The following is a 27,025-nucleotide window of genomic DNA, read 5'->3' on the forward strand; positions in this document are numbered from 1 at the left end:
AAACAAACAGCCCACATCCTAACGTTAAATTTTATTTGGAGACCACCAAACAAATGGATGGACATTAGAAGGAGGCACTTCCTTAGAAGCCAATGTCGCTACACCACTTGATAAAACACTTTCTAAACTCCCCAGAATTGTGTCAGGACTACCGATGCTGTGAGCAGAAACTACGACCAGCTAGGAATAGCAAAACTTATGGACAGTACGAGTGAAGCCGATGCCGTTTACTACATGCTGCACTAGGCTGTTGCGCATTACTCTCACAAGCTTCGGGTGGTTTTGATGTCTCATCGCACAGTAACTCACCAAAATATTTCAACAACTTCTGAAGCGCACTGAACCTGACCGCCGATTTAGTCAGTCTATAGGGCGTATGCGATGTGCTTTCGAATGCGTGGCGGTGCAATTTGCTAAGCAGCACCGATGCCATCTGCACGGTTGCATTTTGTCGCATGGGCCGTGCCATTCCTGATGCGAAACGTGGTTCTCAGTGTGGTGTTGGCAAGAACGTTCCTATGGCCAGTGTTTTTTTCCCGAGTGATTTGTGGGTTTGCGAATGCCTTGTTACAAGTAGTAGTCAGCATTGTTTTCGCGTCGAAATTCCGGACTGCGCTGTGCACGCTTGCTACAACTGCAGATCCAAAGCAGGCCGCATGACAAAAGCAAGCGTGTCACTTTTTTTTCTTTTTTGCTGCTTCGAAGCAAATCATACCTGCCAGGTTTGCCGAGATGGCATTAGGGAGAGTCCCGGGGGGGAGTAGGAGGGATACAAAAATTAGTAGCAACAGAATGGAATGATTTACATTTACATGCATTTCTAATTTAATTACAACACAACAGAGTAGTAGCTGAACTGTTTCGTCCAAACTACTAACGAGCTACACGACTGGTCAGCTGCTAAATCTTCGATGCGGCTGACGCCGCCTTTTTTAACAACTCCTGGGAGTACTGCCGAGCATAACAATGTTCGTTCCTGCTACACTTCGCCAAAAGAACGCGACTGACCTCGGATTGTGCGAGAACTTGATGATCGGAACTGGGGGCAAATTTTATTTACCATGCTGAAATGCCTCTTGCATTCAGCGTTTCTGTGGTACTGACCAGTTCAACTTGCGTGCATTGCCAACTATGCTTTACAAGTTATTACGATGTCCAGTGGTGTAGGATGCGATTGGGTAGTCAGGTAGCTCCAGCACAATGTGGCTAGACTGGGAGAAAGGTTTAGCCAAACACGGGTGTGTATTCGGGAGATTTTCGTTTCGACCATACAATTGTACAAAACCATCAAAATCCGGGAGTCTTCCGGATAATTCGGGAAACCTGGCAGGTGTGGAAAAGTATAGAGCAGTGCTTAACAACAGTCTGACTTCATGTGACGAATTCACAAAGAAGTTATCGATAATGGGACTAATCAGTACTGAATCTGTTGCACCCGTTTCATTTACCTAAGCTCCCAATGAAGGTGAGCAATTACGCAGCGGCTCTGGGTGGAAGCGATCGTGAGACATGTATATAAAATTTGGTGCAGCCATGTTGACAAAGATTCCACCGATAATTTTCAAGTGCATTTTTTTTTTTCGGTGTAGACGAGGTGGAAATTATAAGCAAAACGAGGTTATGGAACATGCTTTGAATACTTCAAAAACAGCGCCAATACAAGTGATAAACAATACTGCTCTAGTTTGTCACTCCAAAAGTCTTCACCTCTGCGCTGTTTTTGAAGTAGTTAAATTGTATAGCCAACGTCAAGTTTTAGCGCATAATCACAGAATGCACTTGGTCATTAAAGAGCAGTCGAAGACGATAAAAGGGTTGGATGCACACTATTACCTGACCAAAAGTTGCATTTCATGTACACGTATTCACCTAAAAACACTCGAAGTAGACAAGGCTGCGGCAGGATGCCCAGTCGGGTTAGCCTCATCGATAAAGTACGCCAGCTACCTTAACACATCGTGTTACAAGCGTGTGCAAGGTATGAGGTGAAAGCTTTGACGCCCGTCGTCTTCACCTGAAATAAAGTGGGCGCGCCTGATTCGGTACTGATTAGACCCATCATCGATAGCTTCTTTGCGAATTCGTTGCATGAAGTCAGACTGTCTTCAAGCACTGCTCTAGCCTCGCTTCAAAACAGAAAAAAAAAAGCGACATGCTTGCTTTTGTTGTGCGGCCTGCTTCGGGTATGCGGTTGTGGAAGTGTGAACAGCACAGTCCGAAATTTCGAAACAACAACAATGCTGACTAGTCCCTGTGACAAGGCATTCGCAAACCCACGAATCACGCAGAAAAAACACTGCCCACATGAACGTTGTTACCAACACCGTGCTGCAAACCACATTTTGCGTCGGGAAGCATGCTGCCTGCACGGCAGAATGCAACCGTGGATATGGTGTCGGTGTCGTCGCGTAGGTAGCATCGTTGCACCGTCAAAAGGCCAGTGCATACGCCCTATTGCGGAACTTCCGAAGACATCAAGTGGTGCTAGGGTCGGATATCAAACAAGCATTTTTAAAGGTTGGCATAAAACCAGTGGACAGAGATGCATTGGGTTTCCTGTGGTTTCAAGCAATACCAAAACCGGGTGTACCACGTTCACCAGTTTTGACTTGCTGAATGACCTGAATCCCTTTCGGAATGATAGCTAACCCATTTCTACTTTCTGAAACACTTCAACGCACTTAAACAAAGAGCAGTACCCTTAAACTGTGAGACATACACGGATGCCGTGCTCACAGGAGCTGAAATTGAGAAAGCTGCAGTGAAGCTCTACAACAATGCAACTGAAATGTTTGAAGCAGTAAAATGCTACGCCAGTGATTTCAACGCGACTCCCAGGCTACCATGCATCTCGGTTATTTGTCGGGTGTGCTGAAGCTTTTGCGACGTAAGTGGGACCCGTGTGCTGGCCACTTAACATAACATTCTCTCCATGCATGGATTGTATACATGGCATAGAACCATTCACAAATTGGCCCATGTTGCAAACAATGGCGTTACACCCACTAGGGTGCAACGTGAAAACTTGGGAGAATTGGTGATGAATGTTGAATCCTAACGCAAACGACAGGACACAGCAGTGCTTCGTGTGTCGTGTTGCTATCGCACTGCGTCTTGTCGTCTGCACTGAGGTTCAACATGAACCACTAAGGGGGGAGGGGGAGAGGGGGCTTTCTCTCTTTGTTGTCCATGCCAAGGTCCTGTTCCACGAACTGTGGTGTAAAAACATCGACTTGAACACGCTACCTAACTACATCACGGCGGCCTGGAAGGTGTAGCTAGACATACTCCCTATCTCCCTGAGGTTCAAGTACCCCGGTACTACAGGTCACAAACAAATGGAGGGAGGGCGGACTGCTTTCACATTACTGCCAATACCCGTCCAATGGCATATGAGGCAGTTGCCTACCTCACCCTGGAGGGTGGAAACGGTACAAGATCGACAACTCTGGTAAGCAAACAAAGGGTTGCACCAGGCAAGGAAATTACACTGGCGAGACTGGAACTGATGGCATGCCTGCTTGCTGTTCAATTGAGTGGCTTTATTTTGGAAACCCTCAAGCAACAGCCTTCAAAGATCTACCTACGGACAGATTCAACAACAGCACTCCATTGGATTCATGAAGATGTTGGCAGCTGGAAGCCGTTCGCGTGCAACTGAGTCACTAAAATTCAATGCCTCGCAGACAAGTTCGTATGTAGACATTATCCGGCAAAAGAAAATCCAGCACGCAAGATCCCGGCCATGCAGCTGGCCAAAAACGTACTGTAGCGGAGCAAAGCACTGTGGATTTGTCCCGCATGCATATTGGGAACGAGTGGTTCCGAAAGCGATATACGATGAAATCGAACTAGGGGAAAGGAAGAAAACAAGATCATTGCCTGCAGCGACATCGCCAACTGCTGAGTCGGGCATGATCAATCTGGAACACTATGGCAAAATCTTAAAGCTAATCAGAGTCACAGCTCGGGTTTTTCAGTTCATCGCTAGAACCAAACAACAAAGCAGCAAATTGGGACCCCTCATATTCGATTAGCTTAATCAAGCTGAAAAATACTAGATACGTTGGGACCAAAGAGGGATTCTCAAAAGAAGTCATGTGTGCCACCCACTGAACACGAATTACCCCCCATTCAGCTTTAAGAATGTTCACTGATGATTGACAGTGCTGGCATTTTAAGAGTTCAGGGAAGACCAAAACATAGCCAACTTTGCTGTGGCTCAAAGCAAACAACAATAATAAAAAAGCGTAAATGGGCATTTGAAAAGGTTTATGATAAAAACCATTTTGTGAACATGGTGTGTAAACATTACTCACAGGAATATGTCATGACTGCATGATGATTACATTAACAATAACCACGTGCTTCATTAGTAAAGGTACTTTTTAAAATAGTGGTGCATGGAAGCTTTACCTAGTGCCTATACGCGGCATGCGTAAACAAACAACAGCTGCAAGTGAAATGACCACGAAAACTAGTCCCAAACCGAAACAGCATCTCGCATGAAGCACCCTTCACGTAACCAGGCAGTGCTGAACACGAAAAAAAAAAAAAAAGACAGCCTGGACACACACTGCAGTTGCTGCTCAAAGCACAGTTGCCACCAAATCACAAGGCCACTAGAATAGGCAAACTAGCGGAGCACTCACGTCGCTGGTTTGGGAACGCTGCAGTCCACCAGCGGCACCCACATTCTAAAACGAAGAAAAACCGCCACACATCACCACCAACGGCGCAGATATACACAGGGGAAATGATGTAAAAGGTGCACCTCTCGGATGCGATGTGTTTCTTGCAGTATCGGAGATTGCGGCGCCGTAGCTCCACATACACACATTCAACTCCGGGAGAACTGCGACGTACCACACACGTCAATCGCATTATCGTGGATTTTGGTGCACACGGCTGATTGCGAGAGCCAAACTTCGATACATCAAGCGAAGATAACAGCACGGCGTACGCACTTGATATGAAAACTTGCACTGTACACAAGCGCTGACCGGCGCGCTGATTTCACGCACAGTGACCGTATTTTGAACGTTGTCGATGATCCCAGCGCGGAGACAGACCAGACAGACCTTGACAGCTCCGACGCTTGAGACCGCGTAAAAACAGTAAAAACATAAAAAAAGTGCTTCTGACAGCGTCCATAGATGGCGCTATATTGGTAGTGCGTATAGCAATTTCCGGTGGGGCTCCACTACGTAGTACATATAGCATCGTCCTTGATAGAAAACGAAAACACGGCGCACCACACCGCAGACGCTGGTACTGGTGCCTTTTCTGCCTCGGCTCCACACAAAGCGCGAACATTTGAAATAGACCAACGAAAACGCATATCGCACTACCGACTCAGGACCGACATGCTCTGTCGTAACTTCTGCAAGTGCTTGTCGTTTTGATATCACAATCAAGTTGTGCGACGCACGACGCACACCGTCCCCGCAGGTCGCCGCCGCCATGTTGCCGAAGGCCGATGGGCAGAGCCAACTCGAGTCGGATGGCCGAGCCGGACGGCTGAGCCGGATGAATTCGCTCGCCGAGCGAATTAAGAAGAAAGCAGCCTTTACCATTGCTAAAATCTATCAAATACAACCAAAAGAAAGCATACCCGACACTATTCGTGGGCAACCTCAGTTGGTACACCGGATTCTAGCAAGCTTTCTGTCTGTTCGCGTGGTCGGGCGGCTCCTAGCCGGATTTATACTTTCAAGGTCCGTGGTTCGAACCCTGGCGAAACCCTTGTACTTTTTTTTTCTTCTTTTTTTTGAGGCGAGAGTTTGATCAGTGTTTGTACAGGGTACAGACAGAGTGCCAGAGTACCTTTCCTTTCAACGTACAAATGACGTTCCACGGTAACCGCAGTGTTACGGCAGCGCTGAAATTTGTGTTGCTTACAATTTCAATTCCTGAACGTGCAGTCGGTACACAGCATGAAGGTTAAATCAAGTAGCAAGTAAAGAAGTTGTACGAGGTGCGTCTTCGTTTATCATCCTATCTTATTTTGTTCTGATTTGACCGTGATGGCTCGAGATACATTTCGCAGCATTTAAATATTCGCTGTGTCTAAAGATAAGTCGGACGGACCCGCAATATTTCTTAAAGATACGTCGGACGTACCCATAATATTTCTTAAAGATACGTCGGACGTACCCGCAAAATATCTTAAAGATACGTCGGACGTACCCGCAAGATTTCTTAAAGATACGTCGGACGTACAGGGCCCAGAGTGGCTCGAAAGCGGCGTTGCTCGAAACTAGCGTGGTTATCTCGAACCATCGACGGCAAAACCATCACGCGTTTGCTGTATATCAGCCAAGAATATGATGCCTAACCTGACGCAAAATGTATTTTTTTCCCTCGTGTTCTCTAGTTGGACCTTATTTGAAGGGGCGGTTAGAGCCTTCGCTGAGGTCAGAGATCGAATGCGGACCGCTACGGGTTCTCTCAAGAGGGAAACAAAATCATGTGCACGCGCGTATCTTTCTTTTTTCCCCCTTATATGTTTCTGTTTAAAGCCCTAACCACATGGACGCGAAATCATGCGTCGCGCGAGCGTCGGCGTCGTTCGGCGTCAACGCGCGGGCCCGCAGGAGGCCGGCGAAGTCGCGCGCCAGTGGCTGCGTCGGCGGGCGCTGCTGGACACGTATGCCATCCTGTTGAAGTCGTTTATGAACAGTTATTGTCACTTCTTGAACTGCAATTATCAAGACTTTAGCTTTAGCAAAAAAAAAAAAAAATCACTTGGCGTCTTTATTTATTGCTGAGTATGTTGGCGGGCAAATATTGAAATGCTACGAAATGTATCTCGAGTCATCACGGTCAAATCAGAACAAAATAAGATAGAATGATAAACGAAGACGCACCTCGAACAACTGCTTCACTTGCTACTTGATTTAACCTTTATGTTGCGTACCAACTGCACGTTCGTGAATTCAAATTGTAAGCAAAACAAATTTCAGCGCTGCCTTGATACTGAGGTTACCGTCGAACGTCATTTGTTGGTTGAAAGGCAAGGTACTCTGGCACCCTGTTTGTACCCTGTAAAAAACAACTGATCAAACCATCGCCGCAAAAAAAAAAAAAGGGGGGGTTGTGCCAGGATTCGAACCACAGACTTTCAAAACAGAAAGCCGGCTCTCAACCGCTCGACCACGCGAGGAGACGAGGAGCCTTGTAGAATTCGATATACCAACTGAGGCTGCCCACGAATAGTGTTGTGTGTGCTTTTTTTTTTTCGCTGTGTCTAAAGGTACGTCGGACGTACCCGCAGCATTTCTTAAAGATACGTCGGACGTAAAAACGCTGAACGTACGCTGCATGTTTGGGCCGAGTGAAACCGAATACACCGACGTACTTCACAAAGTTTCGCGGATACGTCCGAAGTATCTTTAAAAAATCTTGCGGGTACGTCCGACGTATCTTTAAGAAATCTTGCGGGTACGTCCGACGTATCTTTAAGAAATTTTGCGGGTACGTCCGACGTATCTTTAAGAAATGCTGCGAGTACGTCCGACGTACCTTTAGACACAGCGAAAAAAAAAAAAAGGGGTTGTGCCAGGATTCGAACCACAGACTTTCAAAACAGAAAGCCGGCTCTCAACCGCTCGACAACGCGAAGAGACGAGGAGCCTTGTAGAATTCGATATACCAACTGAGGCTGCCCACGAATAGTGTTGTGTGTGCTTTTTTTTTTTTTTTTTGTCGTATTTGAGATTTGAGCAGTGGTAACGCTTGCTTCTTGCGCACCGATCTTGAAGCCGAGGACAATAATGCTAGTACTACAAGCAATGTAACCACAGGTCCCTTATTTGAGTCAAAAAAAGCTATCGCACATCCCCGGTCTACCCTGCGCACGCCACGGGAGCTACGAATGGAATGGAATGCGCCAGAATTCTGGCGTTGATAACGCTTGCTCGTCACGCACCGATCTTGCTGACAAGCCAAATTATGCTAATACTGGATGCGATGTAACCAGAGCTCCCTCATTTAACTCACACAAAGCTATCGCAGATCCCCGATCTCCCCGATGAAAGCCGAACAAGCCACAAATGGATGCGCGCTTGCGACCAGAAATAGCTTGCAATTTGTCTCAAGGCAACCGATTACCGTAAGTTAAAAAGAAATTCATTGTTTTCTGCTGAAAGGAACGACCTCAAACCACGCGAAGACGGACGCTGCCGCTCGCTTTCCGATGCTCTCTCGCGCTGCGTCGACGTGAAACACAAGTTGTCTTGAAGACGTCTTGAAACAGCTACAATCGTCTACCTCTACGTGAAGACATCTTGCAAACGTTTACCACTAGCAGTTTCGAGAAGTTTATTTGTAAACGTGTAAAAGATGTCTTGCTGAGAACAACACAAGCATATGCTACACCAAGAGGTTTTAAAAACGTCGCTTGAGAGAGGTTTATCTGGAGACATGGTAAAGAAGTGTTACCCGAGCCTATTTGTTTGTTACGCGTCTTGACACTTTGAAAACCACTCATGATAAATTTACTAGAAATGCTTTCCTTGACATTTGCGCTTAAATACGTCTGAACACGCCCCATCTCAAAAAAAAATTTAAGCACACACATGCTCTACACTTCTATAGTAAAAAATCCCGACATCCATTCAGCAAGAAATCACCTCCATTTTTTATCTCTACTATGCTTTTTTTAAAAACATCCAAGCCAGATTCTTTTTGTGATCCATTTTACCCACCGTGGATCTTCAAATCTGCCGATTCAATGAAATCACTGCGGCTATTTTTTAGGTTTAGGCCTCGATTGTTGTAAATATTGTGCTGCTAAAACCACATTACTTTTATTTGCGCTATCTCTGGTCCTCCTCGCAATTCATGAATTGCACCGTATGCGGTACTGCGAGGGCTGGGCGTGGAGGCTGGGGCATTCAGGTAGCATGGCGAGGCGAATGGGAGTTATTTAAAGGAACGCATTTATTTGTGCATTATACAACACGATTGACCACACCGGAGGCGGGCACAAATGAAGCACAAACAAGCAAGCATATCCCAGACCTCGAATGGGCCTGGAGCTGCGTGGCGTGATGGCACTGAAGGTGACGCTAGTGATCCCCCAATGACTACAGCACATGTGGTTGGCTGCTCGCACCCCGCCCCACCAGTTTGGTTGACCACGTCTCGTGGACAGTAATATCCGCACATTGTCCACAACAGGCACAACACTCATACACGCGGGGGAAACACTGCCGCACGCTTCACTCGTGCACCAAGTCATCTAGGTGGCTAGACAGCCAATAAGCGCATTGTACCGTTTAAGCTGTGGCTGTACTGACTGCAGAGGTGAGTCTACACTGTCCTGCTTCCTTGCACTGGCAGTTTCATGCACACTGAAGCATGGTAAGGGCCTTAGCCTTGGCTTCGAGGTTCGTGAAAGGCGTGCCCGTTGTCCTTGGACAGGAGGTTGCCGACACCCTCTCAAACAGTCTCATGGAGCTGCATGTGGCACACAGTATGCCACAATTGCTACGCAGGAAGTCCTTGCTCGTCTTGCAGCCAAATGCTGAATGGTCGGTGCTGCTGCAAAAACTTTCAGGCATGGGCTTTTGTCCAGCTGAAGTACATCGATGCCACTCACGAAGTGGTCAGCCAGGAGCGGCACAAGTTGTCCTTAATCTCTTATGGTACCACAGATGGCTCGAGTTGGGCGTTGGCTGCTGCACAGCTCGCGCCTGGTTGGCGCTGTTGACGGGCTTGGAACCTGTAGGTGGCTGGCTCACGAGCGTTCTTCCCTTTTTCTGTCCATGGACAAAGTTTTCGACATGCTGGGCTTGCTGTTGGCTGGGCTGAAAGTAGTTGGCAGGTGGTTCACCGACGGTATGACCTCTTTCTGGCTGTTGAAGGAATTCTGTATGTGCTTGACTTCCTTTGTGAGAACTGGCCTGACAGAACTTGGTTTCGCCACCCACCCATGTCGAGCATACGGCATCCGGGAGGCTCAGAAGGAAGCGGAGGGGCCACAGACGCCGTACTGTTTGAATGGAAGCTCCTGGCCTTTACTCGTTTTGAATTCGCACAGAAGCTGTAGAGTTAGCGGCTGCTTGGCTGCGATGAGCAAGGCACGGATGATGGCTTTGATTGTAGCTCATTACATTCTCCTTTAAAGCCATGGTTCATTAGGGCCCCTGAGTTTTCAGGAACTGCTTGCCTTCTCCATCGTACCGGTATGAGCGCCGACTGTAGGGCAACACGCTAGCAGGTAAACACGGAGCTTCATATCAATGATATGTGTAGTGTTGTGCAATAGCACCAGGTGCCGCCACTCATCTGCGATTATCTGTAGACGCCAAGATGTGGCGCCACACTCGTTATAGTATGTATATATATAGGACAGACATCCTTCAATAAAGACTTCCGTTCGTCTGGGCTACGATGTGTGGTGTGGTGCATCCGTTCGGCCGCACCGTCCGGCCGACATAACAATATGGTCAAGATCATCGCCGTGGCAAGCAAAAACAGCTCTGTGTTCGGCCAATGTACCTTTTATAACTGCGTGCTGGCTGGGAGTGGGCTGGCTGCGAAGCGGGACGATGGAATATTGGGATGATGGCGCGCGAACACCGCGTCGGATGCGACGGTGTCATGCGACAGGGGCACTTCGTGAGGGCAATGTTTGGGCTACTAACACTTGGAATGGCGGCTGCTCTGGCAAAGGCAACGGATCATGTTGCAGGCAGTCTTTGGCACTGTGTCTGGCAAGGTTTAGTACCGTGGCTGGGTCTAGCGTCAAAGGCACCGCGGCGGACGAGGCAGAAGCCTTCGGTTCAACCGGGGGGCTAGCTTCATGCTGCTGCCGAATGTCGGCTTCCAGTCGCCGAATTATCTCTTCTTTGAAACCGGCAGTGTCCAGCTGTCGCCGTGCCAATTCTTTCCGTATGAGGTCGATGAATAGGCGCGACATTGTCACTGAGACGAGCCGCTCCCACACAATGCCCGGCATGATATGCCGCCGAGCCGGATACACGCAGGCGGTCACACACAAAACACAATCTTGCTGGAGCGTCCGCCAGCAAGCAAGCGCAGACGCGCACAAGGAGGCAAGCGAGTGAACGGTGCAAAACGCTTGGGCGAGGAAGACAAAATGGCGCACTGGTCCAACGGCGAAGGCCGGCTTAGTTACAGCGTTGGCGTACTTGCGTGGCTGCGTGGTTGCACATAGGCTCGGGCATCGACTGCGCAAGATGTGAGGGCTGGCGTGAAGGCTGGAGCATTGAAGAGGCATGGCGAGGCGAATCGGACTGCAACGCATGCTGCAATGTTTTGTGCAACTGTGGAGTTGAACCGGTTGAACCACGCCATAGAGAAATGACCACGCGCACTAACGAGCGCGTCCCAGACCTCGCTTGGGCTGGAGCTGTGCTGCGTCGGCGTAATAGCCCTGAAGGTGGCGCTAGTGATTAGCTAGTGATTATGGCCTAGGCTGGCGTTCACAATGCACACATCAAGCAGCATCTTCCGGAGCTAAAAAAATGAACAGCTATGCACCCAACTGGGAACATTTGGGATAGCGAAAGTTATTTTCTACCAAAAAGGCTCGCTAGCGTTCAGCGAAGCAGACGACCCTATTCCACCTTTCTGGAAAATAACTCGTTGCTTCCTTGCTCCACACGGTGCCGAAGATAGGCAGAGTGCCCGATAACGCATGGGCAAAGTACCGAAGACTTAAAGAAGCATTTTGACAGGCGCAACTCCAATTGAACCGAACCGCTGCAAACTTCAAAAAGCGCGCGCTGAGTGCTCACTCAAAAAAAAAGATAAAAAGCCGTTAAACATTGCAATAAAGAAGTAATTTGTTGCATTTAAAAAAACTTGGCTTATAAAACGTTTTTTGCTTTTTATTAAGCGAAAATATTTTACTTTTTAGTTTATGCATTTGTGGTAGTAGTTTTCAGCTTTTCAGCGCCACCAGGGGTTCCTCTGTCGCTTCAATTCAAATTTCAAACACAACAACCGTTGGTCGCGTTTGTCGTTCCTAAGAGTTGCTCTTGCGTTTGTAAGGTTGTTTGCGCAAAAAAAAAAAAAAAAATGCTTTTGAGAGAGTAAATAGGTAAATGGTGTTTTAAATGCATCTCCAAAATACCTTGCTCAAGCCTTTGTATGCGTGAAGACTGCCACGGTTCCCCAAGCGTCCGGAAACGACTCGGCACGAACAAAGGTGAGTAGCTACTAGCGTGATAAGTAGTAGCAGAGTTTCTTGCGGTCGTCGTTAATGAGCTATCACTGCACAGTACCGTAGTTTGGCGAATTCTGTGCGCAGCACACGCCGGTGCCCAGCACCCCAATTTGTGAAGAAGTACACGCTTGGGCTTGCAAACTTTTGGCATTACCTTTCTCGTTAAAGAAAACTGTTGAAATGGTACAAGCAGTACAACGAATGCACAGGCTATCAGCCGAGCTCGCGCTGAGCCTTTATGGACTAGTGATGCACAAAACTTTCATAAATTTCGGTGATGTCACAGCACAACGATGGAGTGCAATGTAAATACCCTATTAAGGCAAAATGGGGGGGGGGGGGGAGCAACTGTACTTTTTTTTTTATAGTTGGCGCCTTTCATGCTGTAACCCCGTTTTTCTTGTTTTTCGCTCACATTCTCAGATTATATATGACGCACTGGCCGAGAAGAAATAATAGTAAAAGAAAGCGTCTGAGAACACGTTGACCAGACAGAGTTGTAGTTTCTTCCAGGCTCCACTCATTGTCTGTTGTCACTGCTACCAAGATGACACTAACAAAAAAAAAAAGCAAGAAGTTTGTAGTAAGTCCGCATGTACGCAATGTTTCTCACAGATTCCGGAAAATAGCCAGTAGATAACGCATGTGACTACAGAGACCGAATCAGAAATCGTTTGGAAGGTCCCTTTGATGCGATAAAATCCTCATAGGTCAGTGCGTTTAAGAGCACAGTTTAGCGTATGGACATTACAAATACTAGACAGTTGTTGCGCATTATGGTGCGTCCGCAAACTAAAACTCAACAATACAATAATCCTACTCATAACTCCAAAGAAAACAATGGAAATGACGGAGGAATTGTCGTTATTCTGAACACAAATTGTTGGAGTTAATACACCATCTGTTTCCAAAAACCCGTATGAAATGCATGTCATGCGATTTTGTAATCTGGACCAAAAATAAAGCTGGAGTGGGGCCAATTTAAGACAATTTGCATTGCCACTGACCGTTACCATATCTCCATGCTGCATTTATTGTTGATGTGATCAGTTGTCTTGAGATATACATGATGGGCATATTTAGTAAATTTCTGTCTGAGCTAAATAATGAAGCTAATAGACTGCACATTTGCCTTACTACTTGTTCCATTTAAGTTGTCTCCTGTCACATAAAACAGTATGACAAAAGGAGAATGGCATATTATCTAGCTGCAAACATGTGTTTATGGAGAAAGTTTGCAATGGTATTGCTAGTGTCTGACATATTTTAGTTTTCTTCTGCTAACTCACATTTGAGTTATGAATAGTACCAGACCTTCCCAAAATATTGTGTGCATGTTCAAGGCACTGCCCTAGAGTTTTATTCATTCCAAGCCTTTCACTGTAGCAGGTTTGAGATTTTTGAACAAGATAAGCTCATTCACAGGCAAAGGCCGGTGAATGAGCTTTTGACTTCTTTTTTGTCCTTGTGCAGTAGGATATTTTCATATTAGAGTAGTAAAACCCCTCTGCATTCTTGTTTACCTCGAGATAAGTTTTGCTTACCTTAAGTTTTCAAACTGCTTTAATTTTCAGTGCTTTAGTTGTGTACACTTTATTATCTCGCATTTTTGCCGGCATCTAGTCGGTGCGTTCAGGGCGCCTTTTCAAGCCCTGGATGTCAACAAAGCTGCCAAGGAGGTGTCGCTGATCAACCTGTCCATGTGTGAGTAGGCCAAGCCGCGCTTGCACAGGGTCAATTAGGATGTTTCTCATTTACAGAAGGTAACCACTTTTTCTGTATAGCTGATGTTGCAATTGGAATTTTCCTTGCAGACCCATGATGTGTTTACAGTGCAATTAACCGGTTATGCTGGGTGCATCAGGTTTTGGCAGGATGTGGTGTGCAATTTGTGTGCACTAAATGAGAGAGAAGCTGTGCAATTTGTGCTCACTGCCCTTCATGTTACCGCTTTGCATAGAGCTGCCCTTGTGTCTAGTTTTCTTGTCTTCAGGTTTCACCTAGGAATATTTATAACTACGTTCATTGGGTTGTCCTAGGTTGTTATATGTACTCTAGAGTGGCTTAAAGTGGCGTCAAAATGATGTTAGGGCAGGAGATGACAAAGGCTTCAATTTCAGCGTCGTACCTGGGAGATCAAGTGGTTGCTGTTTAGCCAGCTGCAGGGCAATTCGACGGGCTTGCAAACCTCAGAGCTTTGTCACTTGTGGCTTAGCAATGTTTATCACACCGTTATATCCTATTTCCTAAGGTAAATGCGTGTTTTCCCCTTCCAAACTGCTATTTGCACCTATTGGTCCAGTAATCAGAAAATGTCCCAGGTGGTGGCCTCTGGATGGGAGGGCCCTGGTTGGTCTCCTGCTCTGGTGGCCGAGGTGCAACTGGAAATCCTGGGCAAGCGCAGCAAACAACGGACGGCCCCACTGTGGGCAGCTCAGCTGGCCTGGGCCATCGTCCAAGATGACCTGAAGGGCCACACCCTGGCCTATTCGGGCGGCTCTGTGCGGCAGCGACAGGGCTCGGCCTCAGCAGGCGCCATGCTAGGGGTGGTCACCCGACAGGTGCTGCTGTAGTGTGCTGTATCCTGAGCCACAGCCGAGCTGGTGGGTGTCAGCCTGGACCTGACCCCAGCGCTGTGCCCTGCAATGCTACTCCCGGGTGGCCCTGCTGCGCATCCGGAGGGTGACTTGTGCTCACTCGTGGTGCATGGAGTGCTGTATCGGGGCGCCTGGCTGCGGCCGCAGTGGGAGCCCAGACACAGGGAGCTCAAGGGCAACGAACCAGTGATGTGATATCTGCGCCGAACCGTGCCGAAAGGTAAATCCTGCTACATCCTTCTTCATTTCAAGCAATCTGCGCCAATCTTGTGCCGAAGCTTCGTTTCGCCGGGTTTCCGCAATGTGTTGGCTCTGGTGGGAGGAGTCCTTTACGCCACGGGCGTTGAAGGCATCTTTTACGTAAAATGAAGTGGAAGGAAGTTTTTACATAAAATGTGCTGAGTGCCTTCTGCACGACTGTCTTTCAACAACTGCCTTTCATTTTGCAGAGCCTGCGCTTCTTAAGCCCACAGCTGAGGAAAGAAAAGTCCTCTAGAGCTCATTTTAGGGTGCTGCAAGTGATCTAACCGATGAATTGACTTTGATGGATGAATACATGCTCGTCCAGCTTGAACATGTTGATCAGATCCGTCTACACGAATTAACGAGTATTGGCAGCAGAGTTTTGAGAAGGAGGCTAACAACAAAACCAAATTCCCTCTCTTGGCTTGGCTAGTGAAGGCATTGCTGTGCATTCCACATAGAAAAGCGGTTGGGGAAATGGGCTTCAATAAGAACTGCCGGCACCTTAATGAAAGGGCTCAGTGTGCGATACAAACTGTTCATGGCATCAGGCACATTGTTTCGTTCTTCAAGCGCTTTGACGGAGATGCAAGTCGCTTCAATGTGACACCAGAGGTTTTGAGAGCAGTACAAACATCGAGCAAAGACTGCCAAGAGCGCATTGCGGCTGAAAAGCTCAGGCAGCTAAGCAGTGGTGTCTTGACCCAGCCAAGGCTGGTCCTAGTCATGATGCCCGAGACAGGCTCCAGCAAGAAATGGAGACCACAAAAATAACATGGTGGCAAATACGGAGCATCTAATTAGCCTCGACATAAAGTCCAAGAGCTTCAGGTATGTCGAAAGTGGGCAGTCTCTTTTACCTGAGGGTAAAGCTAGAATGGTGGCAGCACTGGACAAAATGGCACAAAAAACAACTTTGGACCTGTCACGATAGTTCTACTTTCATGCATACTTAACCAGAGAAACGTGGGTTTAGCACAAGTGTCTGTTTTGTTTCGTTACATTTTCTGCTTACTTAAACAAGCTCAAAGGTGTTTTCAGGGAATCTAGTCATATTGTGTTTTATTGCCATGTAGTCGTTTTAGCTTCAGGATGTTGTTTTCGTGTACATCAAACTGTCCACTAAGTGACTGTGTTTCGTTCATTCTGGTTTCATGAAAAGTTCTGTAGCCTACCGAATTGAATGCTACCCTGATAGTCGTTTTTTAAATGAAAGTCAAGTTCCTTCATGATCTGTTGGCTAATGTGGTGTATGTACACATCGCATGAACTCTTTTGGTGCTTGTCCTGAGGCATTTCATAGTCACTGCTAAAAGACGTCTGTGCGGCAGAAACTCGTCTGTACCGAAGGCATTTTACTTGTTTAAACATTTCTGTGTGCCCAGGATGCTGCTTTTGGGGCTCCTCTTAGTCGTTTTCCTCCCCTTCCAGCAGCTCTCAGCCGTCCTGTGCCCCATGTGGGTTCCAAGCAGAGAAACACCACCTGGAGGTGGCTGACAGCCCTGCCTGCTGGCCATGGAGAGTGGCCAGATTTAATAACAGGGAGGCGAGCTGCTGGTCGCACGGCGGAATCTTCGGCTGCTGGACCAGCTGCTGTTGCTGCCGGGCTGTGCCAGGGAGCGGGACAAAGTCCACAAGGTCCTGGGCTCCTACCTGGATGCCTCAGGAGTCATCCCCACGCCTCGCCTCCCAGCCCGGTTGATTTGGAACAACATTGAGGAACTGAGGGTTTGTTTGATTGTTATCTTCTCTTGTGCATGTGTGTGTGCGTCTTTTTTAATACCCCTTTTTAAGCGTCACTGAAGTGATTTGTAAATATTGCAGGAATACTAGTGCGAATTGTAGTCTCGAGTCTCTAGGCCATATTTTCACCACTCGCGGCATTTACGTGAATTTATTCGATAGAAATAATCAATTCAAAAATGCGGCCTTCCTCCGCATCCTTCTTGCTGATTTCCTGACATTTTGTGTGACATCAAAACGAGATGGTTGGGCTGCACTACTGTGCGGCTCGCCGACCCTCCGACAGAGTCAGTCGGTCCAGCGGATAGTCTTCTGGCCACCAGCGGGTCGTCTTAATTTGTTTGCTCAGTTGAAACTTAGCCATGGCCCGTTTGTGCCTGGAAATATCTGCCTTTAGTTTGTTAGTTTGTAGACTGTATTCTGTTTTAACTCACTCCACACATGCGACGCTCCGCTGACTGGTACGCTAGTGAAAAAAATCAAAGGCCAATTGAAGGTGGGAGAAGCTTTATCAAAGTTAATAAATGTACAAAAAAGAAAACTGCACATAAAACAAGGACACAAGAGAAGACAAATAGACACATAGGGTGCAGACTAGCAAGTGATTTTTTATTTTAGTGAAAAACACATCATGAAGGAAACTGCGGTAACCTAGGGCACAGAACAAAGGTAAACAACCAAAACCACAGCCAAAAGACTGAGCGCAACACGGGGGGCAAAGAACCCTACACTAGGCATCTGCAATCGCTTCGCACATAAACAAACAAGGTGAGGGCCGGGGTAGTCCAAGGACACTAAAAATCACCCCCAAGAGTCCCGTTATGATACGCGATCTCGGTGCTTAGTAGGGACACTGATGGTGAACTGACGCAATCTTCGCCTTGATTTTCAGAATCGCGTACGCTTCAAAAATCTCCTTGCTGCACACACCCCTGTAACGCTTTGTCACTTTGCATGCTTTGAGGCGTGGCGCACGGCCTTTGCAGTCTTTACAGTTGGTGGCCAGGTTGCTGTCGGTAAAAGTGCGGAGGCTGTCGGCGTGTGCCCTCAGTAGATCATTAATGCATCGGCCCATTTGGCCAATGTACGATCACCCACAAGACAAGGGTGTTTCGTAGACGACGCAGCTTGACAGTTAAAAAAGCAAGGCTAAAACGGGGGCTAGTTGGTTATACATCTTCTTAAACCGCGCTGTTCTAAAACTTAGACAAGGGAAGAGCACACAAGGACGGGGCAAAGCGCGAGTCCCGTCCTTGTGTGCTCTTCCCTTGTCTAAGTTTTAAAACCGCGCGTTCAAGAAGAGTTAACAAAGCGCTTCTCGTGTCTTTTCCGGCACCCCGCATGTCTATTTTCTTCAGAGTTTACACGCTTACACAACTTGTGTAGCTTGTTAGGTGCCGAAAAAACAACACGAACCCCCACCGTTTCCTTAGCTTTCTTGATCCTGTACCCAACATTGTGGACGTAAGATAAAACGGCCATCTTGTTGCCCTTGTCCCGTTCGCACCTCGTCTTCTTGGGGCGTGACTCGACAAGAAGCTTCTTGCCAACTGCCAAGATAAGGTCACAAGGAAACCCTGCTTCCTTCAGTTGCTCCGCCTGTGAACAGAAACTCGCCTCAGCTTGGTGTGTGCACGAGCGCTGCAGCGCATTCCCGAGAGCTGACGTGAAGTGAAGCAGTCCTTTTTGGAATGAGGGGAATAGATCCAACACACATGGTCACAGTTCACCTTGGGCTCCATATCCAAAAACTGCATCAATCCCCCGACCGGTGTTTCTATTGTTTACGAAAAGACATTGAGGGTGGAGCGAAAGAGTTCAAAACACTTCTTCAACTTGATGTGTAGTGCCCTCTGGATTGAGCTGCTACAGCACTAGGAAGTCGTCAACGAAGCGGAAAATCTTAATGACGTTAGTGCGGAGCAACGGAAGCAACTGATGAAGTTGTTGAAACGTGCGAGTAGGAGGTGACTGAATATTGGGGCAAGACACGACCCTATACATACGCCGTCCTTAGGAACATAGGAACGATTACACACCCCTTGAATTGGCTCAGCTGGTTGGGCTGCTGGCACCGTCGCAGAGTCACAACCGCCGGTTGTGCCGAATCTTTCATACGGAGGCCCGAAGGATTTGGCACAACCGGCGGTTGTGACTCTGCGACGGTGCCAGCGGCCCAACCAGCTGAGCCAATTCAAGGGGTGTGTAATCGTTCCTATGTTCCTAAGGACGGCGTATGTATAGGGTCGTGTCTTGCCCCAATATTCAGTCACCTCCTACTCGCACGTTTCGACAACTTCCTCAGTTGCTTCTGTTGCTCTGCACTAACGTCATTAAGATTTTCCGCTTCGTTGACGACTTCCTAGTGCTGTAGCAGCTCAATTCAGAGGGCACTACACATCAAGTTGAAGAAGTGTTTTGAACTCTTTCGCTCCACCCTCAATGTCTTTTCGTAAACAATAGAAGCACCGGTCGGGGGATTGATGCAGTTTTTGGATATGGAGCCCAAGGTGAACTGTGACCATGTGTGTTGGATCTATTCCCCTCATTCCAAAAAGGACTGCTTCACTTCACGTCAGCTCTCGGGAATGCGCTGCAACGCTCGTGCACACACCAAGCTGAGGCGAGTTTCTGTTCACAGGTGGAGCGACTGAAGGAAGAAGGGTTTCCTTGCGACCTTATCTTGGCAGTTGGCAAGAAGCTTCTTGTCGAGTCACGCACCAAGAAGACGACGTGTGAACGGGGCAAGGGCGACAAGATTGCCTTACGTCCACAATGTTGGGTACAGGATCAAGAAAGCTAAGGAAACGGTGGGGGTTCGTGTTGTTTTTTCGGCACCTAACAAGCTACACAAGTTGTGTAAGCGTGTAAACTCTGAAGAAAATAGACATGCGGGGTGCCGGAAAAGACACGAGAAGCGCTTTGTTAACTGTCAAGCATGCGTCGTCTACAAAACCCCCTTGTCCAGTGGATGATCGCACATTGGCTAAACGGGCCGATGCATTAATGATCGACTGAGGGTACACGCCGACAGCCTCCACACTTTTACTGGCAGCAACCTGGCCACCCACTGTAAAGAACTGCAAAGGCTGTGCGCCACGCCTCGAAGCACGCGAATTTACAAAGCATTACAGGGGTGCGCGCAGGAGGGAGATTTTTGCAGTACGCGATTCTGAAAAAAAGGCGAAGATTGCGTTTCGTGACTGGACTTTTGGGTGTGATTTGGTTGTTCATCTTAGTCCTGTGCCCTAGGTTATCGCACATGTGTAGATCGCAGTTTTCTTCATGATGTGTTTTTCACTCAAATAAAAAATCACTTGCTAGTCTGCGCCCTGTGTGTCTAGTCGTCTTCTCTTGTGTCCTCGTTTTAATCGCAGTTTTCTTTTTCGGAATGTACCAACTAGCCCAAGCTTGCATTCTATTCTACTTAATATAGGTACTAAGAAAATAAGGTCAACTGAAACTTACCACACCGGGAAAAATCAGGGTGCATGAAGCGCTTTTTTGTGCTGGGTGAACTAGCACAGCAGTCACCAGCATGATCACACATCTATGAACGCTTTTCTGCTAAAGGAATGCAGTCACTAAAGGTGAGGTATTTGTGAAAATTTGAGGGATGCTTACTGCAGAAGCGCTATTTAAGAAATAGTCGTCTGGGCAGCTTGAAATGCCGAACCTAGATAAAAATGTGAACTGGGTATACATTATATACATTATACTTATGCCCTTGCCAACACTGGCTTATGGCGGAGTGATCTGGAGCACTAGGTATATTGTTATGCAATTCGCAAGCTCAAATCCCATAGCACTAAGTGGTTTATTTGTTTTTGGGCGGTATTTTCTATACTAAATTCACAATTTTGGCGCTGTTTCTGTAAATCTGGCAAAACTTTGTCGTTTCTGTAAACCTAGCAAAACTTAAGGGTGTGCAAATTATGCGAGTAAATACGGTATTTTACAGAACCGAAACAAACTGGTTTGAATTCTAATCTTGGACATTGTCCAATTACGTAGTAACTTGTATGAACGTCACTGCTTTAGTTGCTGTGGCTGCCTAAGACCGCGCATGGCAGTTTTTCCCCTTTCAGGCCTCATAAAATAAATACCGCCTTATCGACAGGATAAACGATGAAAAGTGTGTTTATTTGAGCCATTATACGCAGTTCAAACAAAAAAGACAGGAGCTTGACAAATTCACTTCGGTGTCCTTTTAATACCCTACAACCCGCCGTCAGTGGCTAAGGCGTTCAGCCTGAGGTCGCAGGTTCGCTTCTCAATTGTGGCGGCTGCTTTTCTGATGGAGGTCGAAAGCAAAAACGCCCTTGTGCTCGAGATCCCGTGCAGGTGGTCAAAATGTTAATCTGGGGCACTCCACTATGGCGCACCTCATCGCCTGTGTAGCGTCGGCGCGTAAAACATAATACCCCCTCGTGCCTTTGTCTCCTTTCTATCTGCCTGTCATGCCCTCCCCCACTCCCCACACGAGTGGACATACTGGTGTCCATCCCTAGGTGTGACAATTTACAGCTGCTGGTGCACATTCCTTTCTGCCTTCCTGGAAATTCATTCATTTTGGTAAAGGATAAAAATTACTGCAGCCTTAATTCTTATACTTGCTTTCTGGCACCTATACCCATCAATAATACAGTCGAACCCCACTACAACGAACTCCGCTTCAACGAAATTTCCGTTTCGACGAAAAATTTCCAATTCCCCATCAGTTAGCCAGAGAAGTCAGTGCAACACAGTCCTCGCCCCAACGAACCATTTGTCTAGCTTGCTTTCGCATCAACGAAATTTAATAAGTAGCTGTCTGTTTGATACCTTTCACTGCTCACTACTGGTACACATTGTAAGTGACACAGTGCCTTGTGTTCTACCCAGGCATCCTGCTGGCACGGGGCAACACGGCTGGAGGCAAGAAGCAAGGACACTCAGCTTCATGGGAACAAGCCAGACTGCTGATGACTGCCACATGAAGCTATCATCCCTGTTTACAAGTATATAGCGGGTTGACGGTTACCTTTTTCTTTGTGAGAGCTTTCTCCTGTAATTCCTTCTACTTTAATGCATATACCTAATGTTGCACTACAAATAAAGCTTGGTTTTCAAAAGATTACAGGTTGATTTTATCATTTTGTACACAGGACACAAAACATGTAAAATGAGACCTAGCTGGCATCAAGCAACTCTATTCTTAAGAGTTTATGCGAATACCCCCTATTTATGTTGTGCTAACATCACCTTCAGTTGTGCTGCCCGCTTGATGCTTTCTCTGTTCACACAGGCCAGTTGTGGATGTTGCTGCCAGCTGTCAACAATTAGCACACCCTGTGGTTGCTTCCAGAACACTCAACAATGACCAGCCCTTCTCCGATTAAGTATCTTTTAAACTGCGTGCCAGTTTAAGCAAAGATATTTATTCAGAGAACAGCGGGCAGTCGAGTCGGTGTTCCAAAAGCAGCTGCTGGGTGCGTCAGTTGTGGGGACAGCTCGTAGCGATATTTCAGGCTAGCCTGTGTGTACAGAGAAAGAATTTAGTGGGTGCCACGAAGGAACCCCTGAGTAAACGTGGATAACGTAATTCCTGAAACCTCTTGAAAAGGTCTTAAAACTCCTTGAAAAGAAGTTGTATAGACGTCCACAAGAAGGTGCTGAGACATCCTACAAGAAGTCCTGTAGATGTCTTGCAAGCACCCAGATAGACGGCTATAAGCGTCGCGTTAGCACAGCTACAAGACTTCTTCAGGACGGCTTTTATAATTAACTTCTTCGCCAAGATGTCTCTAAGCAGTTCGAATCGTCTTGTGTAGATATCTTTTAGATTTACAATAGCCCTTTTTGCGTTTCATGGGCGCCGATATCCTGGCGAGCGTAGACATCGGCGTCGCTCGAGTATCAGCTCGCGTCGCCATGCATTTCTGTCGACTCGACGTTGACGCGAGAAAACGCTGAACGTACGCTGCATGTTTGGGCCGAGTGAAACCGAATACACCGACGTACTTCACAAAGTTTCGCGGATACGTCCGAAGTATCTTTAAAAAATCTTGCGGGTACGTCCGACGTATCTTTAAGAAATCTTGCGGGTACGTCCGACGTATCTTTAAGAAATTTTGCGGGTACGTCCGACGTATCTTTAAGAAATGCTGCGGGTACGTCCGACGTACTTTTAGACACAGCGTTGAACAAAGCCAAGATGTAGGTTGCATACATTGTAGGGCTGGGCGTCGGTTAAAAGTTTTAATCCGATTAATCTGTCTGACCGTTTTAATCCGATTAGCTTTAATCTGTTAATTAATCAATTAATCGGTAGTGTTGGTTTTGAAAGAAAAATGACCAAAAATAATATTTAATGGAATCCATACACCAATGATAATAATAAAATGCTTCTCCGTCCCAACAGTTTTAATTGTTATCACCTCTGAGCATACTTGCATTGTTTTCCGTTGTAACGTCACGTAGGTTATTTGAACGCAAATATGGTCCTCGGCATGCACACACTTTCAACGCGGTACTCCTGTTTCGGTTTGCTCACATGACTTCGACAGACTAAAAAATTAATCGCAACTAAAGCATTAATCGGAAAGTTGATCGATCAATCGCCCACCCCTTATACATAGTCCATTCAAAAGCACCACATAACGTTCAACGAGCCGCAATTTGTGCCTTTTGTAATTTGCACTGGGGACAAAAATTAAAATTTGCCACAATGTGCTGCAAACACCTCAGACATAGGAATGTAAAAGGGATCACCAGCACTTTCTTTTCAGTGGGTGTGTTGGTAATAGCTGAATTGTTTTTGCACCACCTTCAGCAGTTATAAGGGGACAGTGCATTCCCATTAGGTGAAGCAGAAGCCACTGAATGAAGATATTTACTTTCTCTAAGAGCACTGCATGTGGTTTTTCTCTTCTAATAAAGCCTTTGCGCTTTATTGAGTATAGGAGGCACACCACCATGCATGATAGTTTTGATTACAGTGCCGTTACCTAACTCTGTGCTTGTGATGTCAGCTCAGAAAAAACTTCACTGAAACAAACATTGAAGCAAACTTGTGTTCTGAGGCCGTGTTGCACCTAACACCGACTTTTTTTCCAGGAAATTCAATTGCAATAAAAAGCTCTGCCCAAACAGCCTCGTATCTTTTCCAATTTCTTTTGTGCATTATACTACTCGCTTTTTCTCCATAGATGTTAACTCTTGATGGCTATTGTTAGTCTCACTTGTAGCTTACGGACTAATTATTAGGTGAAGCCATGCAGACTTTTAGTGGGTGATGTACTTGATCTCTCATGTAGCTGACCGACGTGAACTTTTGGGCGGCTTCACACGTGTAAAGTGCAAAATTTGGATGAGACAAACAAGGATGACATGACCAAGTGCTACTTCCAACTAGGATTTATTGGTAAGATACATTCGCATATATACAGGCAAAATTTTGACAAGATACAAAGGATGACAGGAACAAGTGCAACTAAGTATTACTGGTAAAGTACAATCGTGTATATACAGAAACCGTGCGAACACCAGCAAAAAAAGCAAATTCCAGCACACAAAACAGTTATGCACCGGCACATAATAATATTTGTGACGCAGCTCATGCCCTGATGTACAAAGTATAACTAGAGATCGGAACTTTAGGCAAAATTCCCATTTTTTTCCTGGAGTCCCTGTAAACTTTGTTCGACATATAAGCACGAACTACAGGAATTAAATTAATCAACTGTTGATAGTGCCTATAAGGGCCTATTTTTAGATTCGTGTCTATATTGGCTTTTTGTTGCCCTAAAAATGCCTTTTTAGGCTTGCTGAGTCCATTTTACGTAACGTGTTGCCCCAAAACATACCAACAGAGTCAACTCTTCAGAACCTATACCTGCTATCAATGTGCAAGGACATTAAAAATTCACAGCTTAGTGACTCATGCATATGGATTTCAGTGGACAGGGGATTACATGTGTCCAGATTGAAAAAGTGTGAGGGCCACTCCAACTAGAAGCCTTTGGAGAGAAACTTCCTCCTTTCGGAAACAGTACAAGGCAGGGAGCAGATGCAGAGGCAACTTTGAGGGCAGAGATTTTTTAGTCTTAAGAAAGCAGGACCTGGAGGCAGTAATTTGGCAACGAGTCTGGTATGGTGAGGGGAAAATGGGGTCGGCAAAGTGGTTAGAAGCATTCAGGCTGTGTCTTTGCAATCACCAGATAGAAATATTGAATAGTGACCATGAATATGCTGGAAGACTCAAAGCATCTTCCTGTCCCAGTGCTTTACTGCGCTGATTGAGCTAGTGTACATGTGTGTTCTTGCATTGAGCATTTGCAGCTTTGACAGTATAATGCACAGCTGAGAGTTTCAAAGGCAATTGGAGTGACAATAGCATGAGTACAGGTGACTATTGACATCTCGATGGGGAAGGCTTGCATAGGTGACTCTTCCTTCTCTCAGTGGAATGGCTGCTTCTATGGGCAACCCAAAGTGGGTATCGGAAATAGTAGTCATGGGTGTATAAAGCCATGGGAAAAGGTGTTCTGGTCAGGGAAGGCTCGCCATAAAAATAAGAACACAGCGCTATGACCACTCACAGCTGGATGAACTTCGCTTTGCTCTGATTAAGTTTGTGATGATACTGAGCTGGGTGTGTTCTAAGAAAACAGAGGGTCAATAAAATACCACAACACTGCAAATGGCTTATCTGTCAATATTCTCGTCTTGTACGATCACTGGGTGCAATTAGGGCAGTTACAACTGCAGGAGGTGCATATAAGACAGGCTCACCACTTGCTGTAGCTATAAGGCCTGGGACGTGCAGTTATCAAACTTTACATGCCTTCAGCTTCCCGCTGATTTACGATTTAAAGGTTGCTCTTTTCACTATTTAGGCAATGTAAAATAGTATGCATGCAATATGTAATAGCATGTATGTAAGGCACTTGTATTTGGAAGCCCGCATCATACAGCTGCCTGCAAAAAAATTCTGCCCGTGCAAGCATCGCACTCAGCCATCAAGAGCGCAGACATCAAGGGCGATAGCAAGCTAAGTGCAATGGCTAATCTCGCCTTTACCATAAAACAAATTCTCCGTTAGTGGGACTAACCTCTTCAGCTTTCATTAAAGGTTTTCTCTCTCTCTCTCTCTCTCTCTCTCTCTCTCTCTCTCTCTGTCACCGTGGAATTCGTAGATGTACCGGAACACGGTGAGCTGGACCACGTCTCGTTTGCGCATTTACCTGTCGCCGCAATAACAAGCCGAATGTGGTACGTCCAGCGTGGCACCCCAATGCACACAATCATTTCCACATCACTGAATTCGCTGCATCACAGCACGGCATATCCTCCCTTGGTGAACTCTTTTGCTGCATGTTGTTGCTGACGGCAACGTGACTTGTTTTCTTGTAGGATATGGGGGCGCACAATTAGTGGTGTCACACTTCGTCCTCGATTGTTAGGGAAAAGATCGGTGTCGTCGTGTTGTCGCCGTTTCACCGGCGAGGGCTCAAGGTGACGGCTTCATTCGTGAACTGGCTCAGAAAAACAGACAACGCGATGTCGAGGGACACTTCGACGATACACTTACTTGATTTAAGTAACCGGCCATGACAACGTATCACGCGGGTATCATCTACGTGGAAAGAAACCAACTCGGGCACAGAACAAATTCCCAGGGGCAAAATGACGCAATAACAACAATAAAAAAAAGCGGCGAAGCCAGCGTAGCTCACACACAGTGCCTTTGGCAATCGCCTCCACATGCTTTGGCTGAAGCCTTGGGTGAAACTTCTGACCGCGGTGCATGGCTTCTTGATGCTATCCGCATGCCTTTGTGACATGGAGGAAAAAAAAGCTTAGGAGAGGCCCCCAGCTATCCCCGCGCATCGGCAAAAGTGTGGAGGAAGTCACGTGTTTTCGGCGGCCATTGGAAGTCGCGTTAGCAACGGCGTCCTAGCAACAGCCCGCCCGCCGTTCGCCAGTCATGGAGGAAAGGCAGCGCCTGCCTTGTCGTCCGATTGCGAAGATTGCTGCTTCGCTTTGCTGCGCTGTGGTCTTGCGGAACTCGAAAAGGATGCTGCGAGTTGCGGCAGCTGCGCCGATGTGAATATGTCATTTAATTTCTACTTGCAAGTGCACCTTGTACCGCGTCAAGCTATTGCTCCGGTCGCGATCACGACGCGCCTATTGAAGTGCAGATATCGTGAACGCGCCGTCCCTGGTCCCGTCGTGCGCGCGGACACCCGTCTGGTAGATT

General features: G+C 46.8%; 1 protein-coding gene across 8 annotated transcripts; it reads left to right on the forward strand.

The window, feature by feature from the left end:
• The first annotated feature begins 11,967 nt into the window (after positions 1 to 11,967).
• LOC144143546 (uncharacterized) lies at positions 11,968 to 21,870 on the forward strand. 8 transcript variants are annotated; one of them, XR_013317126.1, is made up of 5 exons: positions 11,968 to 12,181; positions 13,823 to 13,903; positions 14,521 to 15,016; positions 16,471 to 16,767; positions 21,667 to 21,862. XR_013317126.1 is itself a non-coding variant. In XM_077675331.1 (4 exons), the coding sequence occupies exons 1-3, from the start codon at positions 12,124 to 12,126 to the stop codon at positions 16,755 to 16,757; spliced, it is 426 nt and encodes a 141-aa protein (XP_077531457.1). In that variant the 5' UTR covers positions 11,968 to 12,123; the 3' UTR covers positions 16,758 to 16,767; positions 21,667 to 21,870. The 8 variants fall into 8 exon arrangements, 2 of the variants coding, with proteins under 2 accessions (XP_077531457.1, XP_077531467.1); XR_013317127.1 differs by having other exon boundaries at positions 16,474 to 16,767; XR_013317128.1 differs by having other exon boundaries at positions 13,836 to 13,903; positions 21,667 to 21,854.
• Positions 21,871 to 27,025: the final 5,155 nt, after the last annotated feature.

The sequence above is a fragment of the Haemaphysalis longicornis genome, unplaced genomic scaffold (genome assembly GCF_048455015.1).
Source record: "Haemaphysalis longicornis isolate Haplotype H1 unplaced genomic scaffold, Haemaphysalis longicornis Haplotype H1 scaffold_1, whole genome shotgun sequence".
Lineage (NCBI taxonomy): Eukaryota > Metazoa > Arthropoda > Arachnida > Ixodida > Ixodidae > Haemaphysalis > Haemaphysalis longicornis.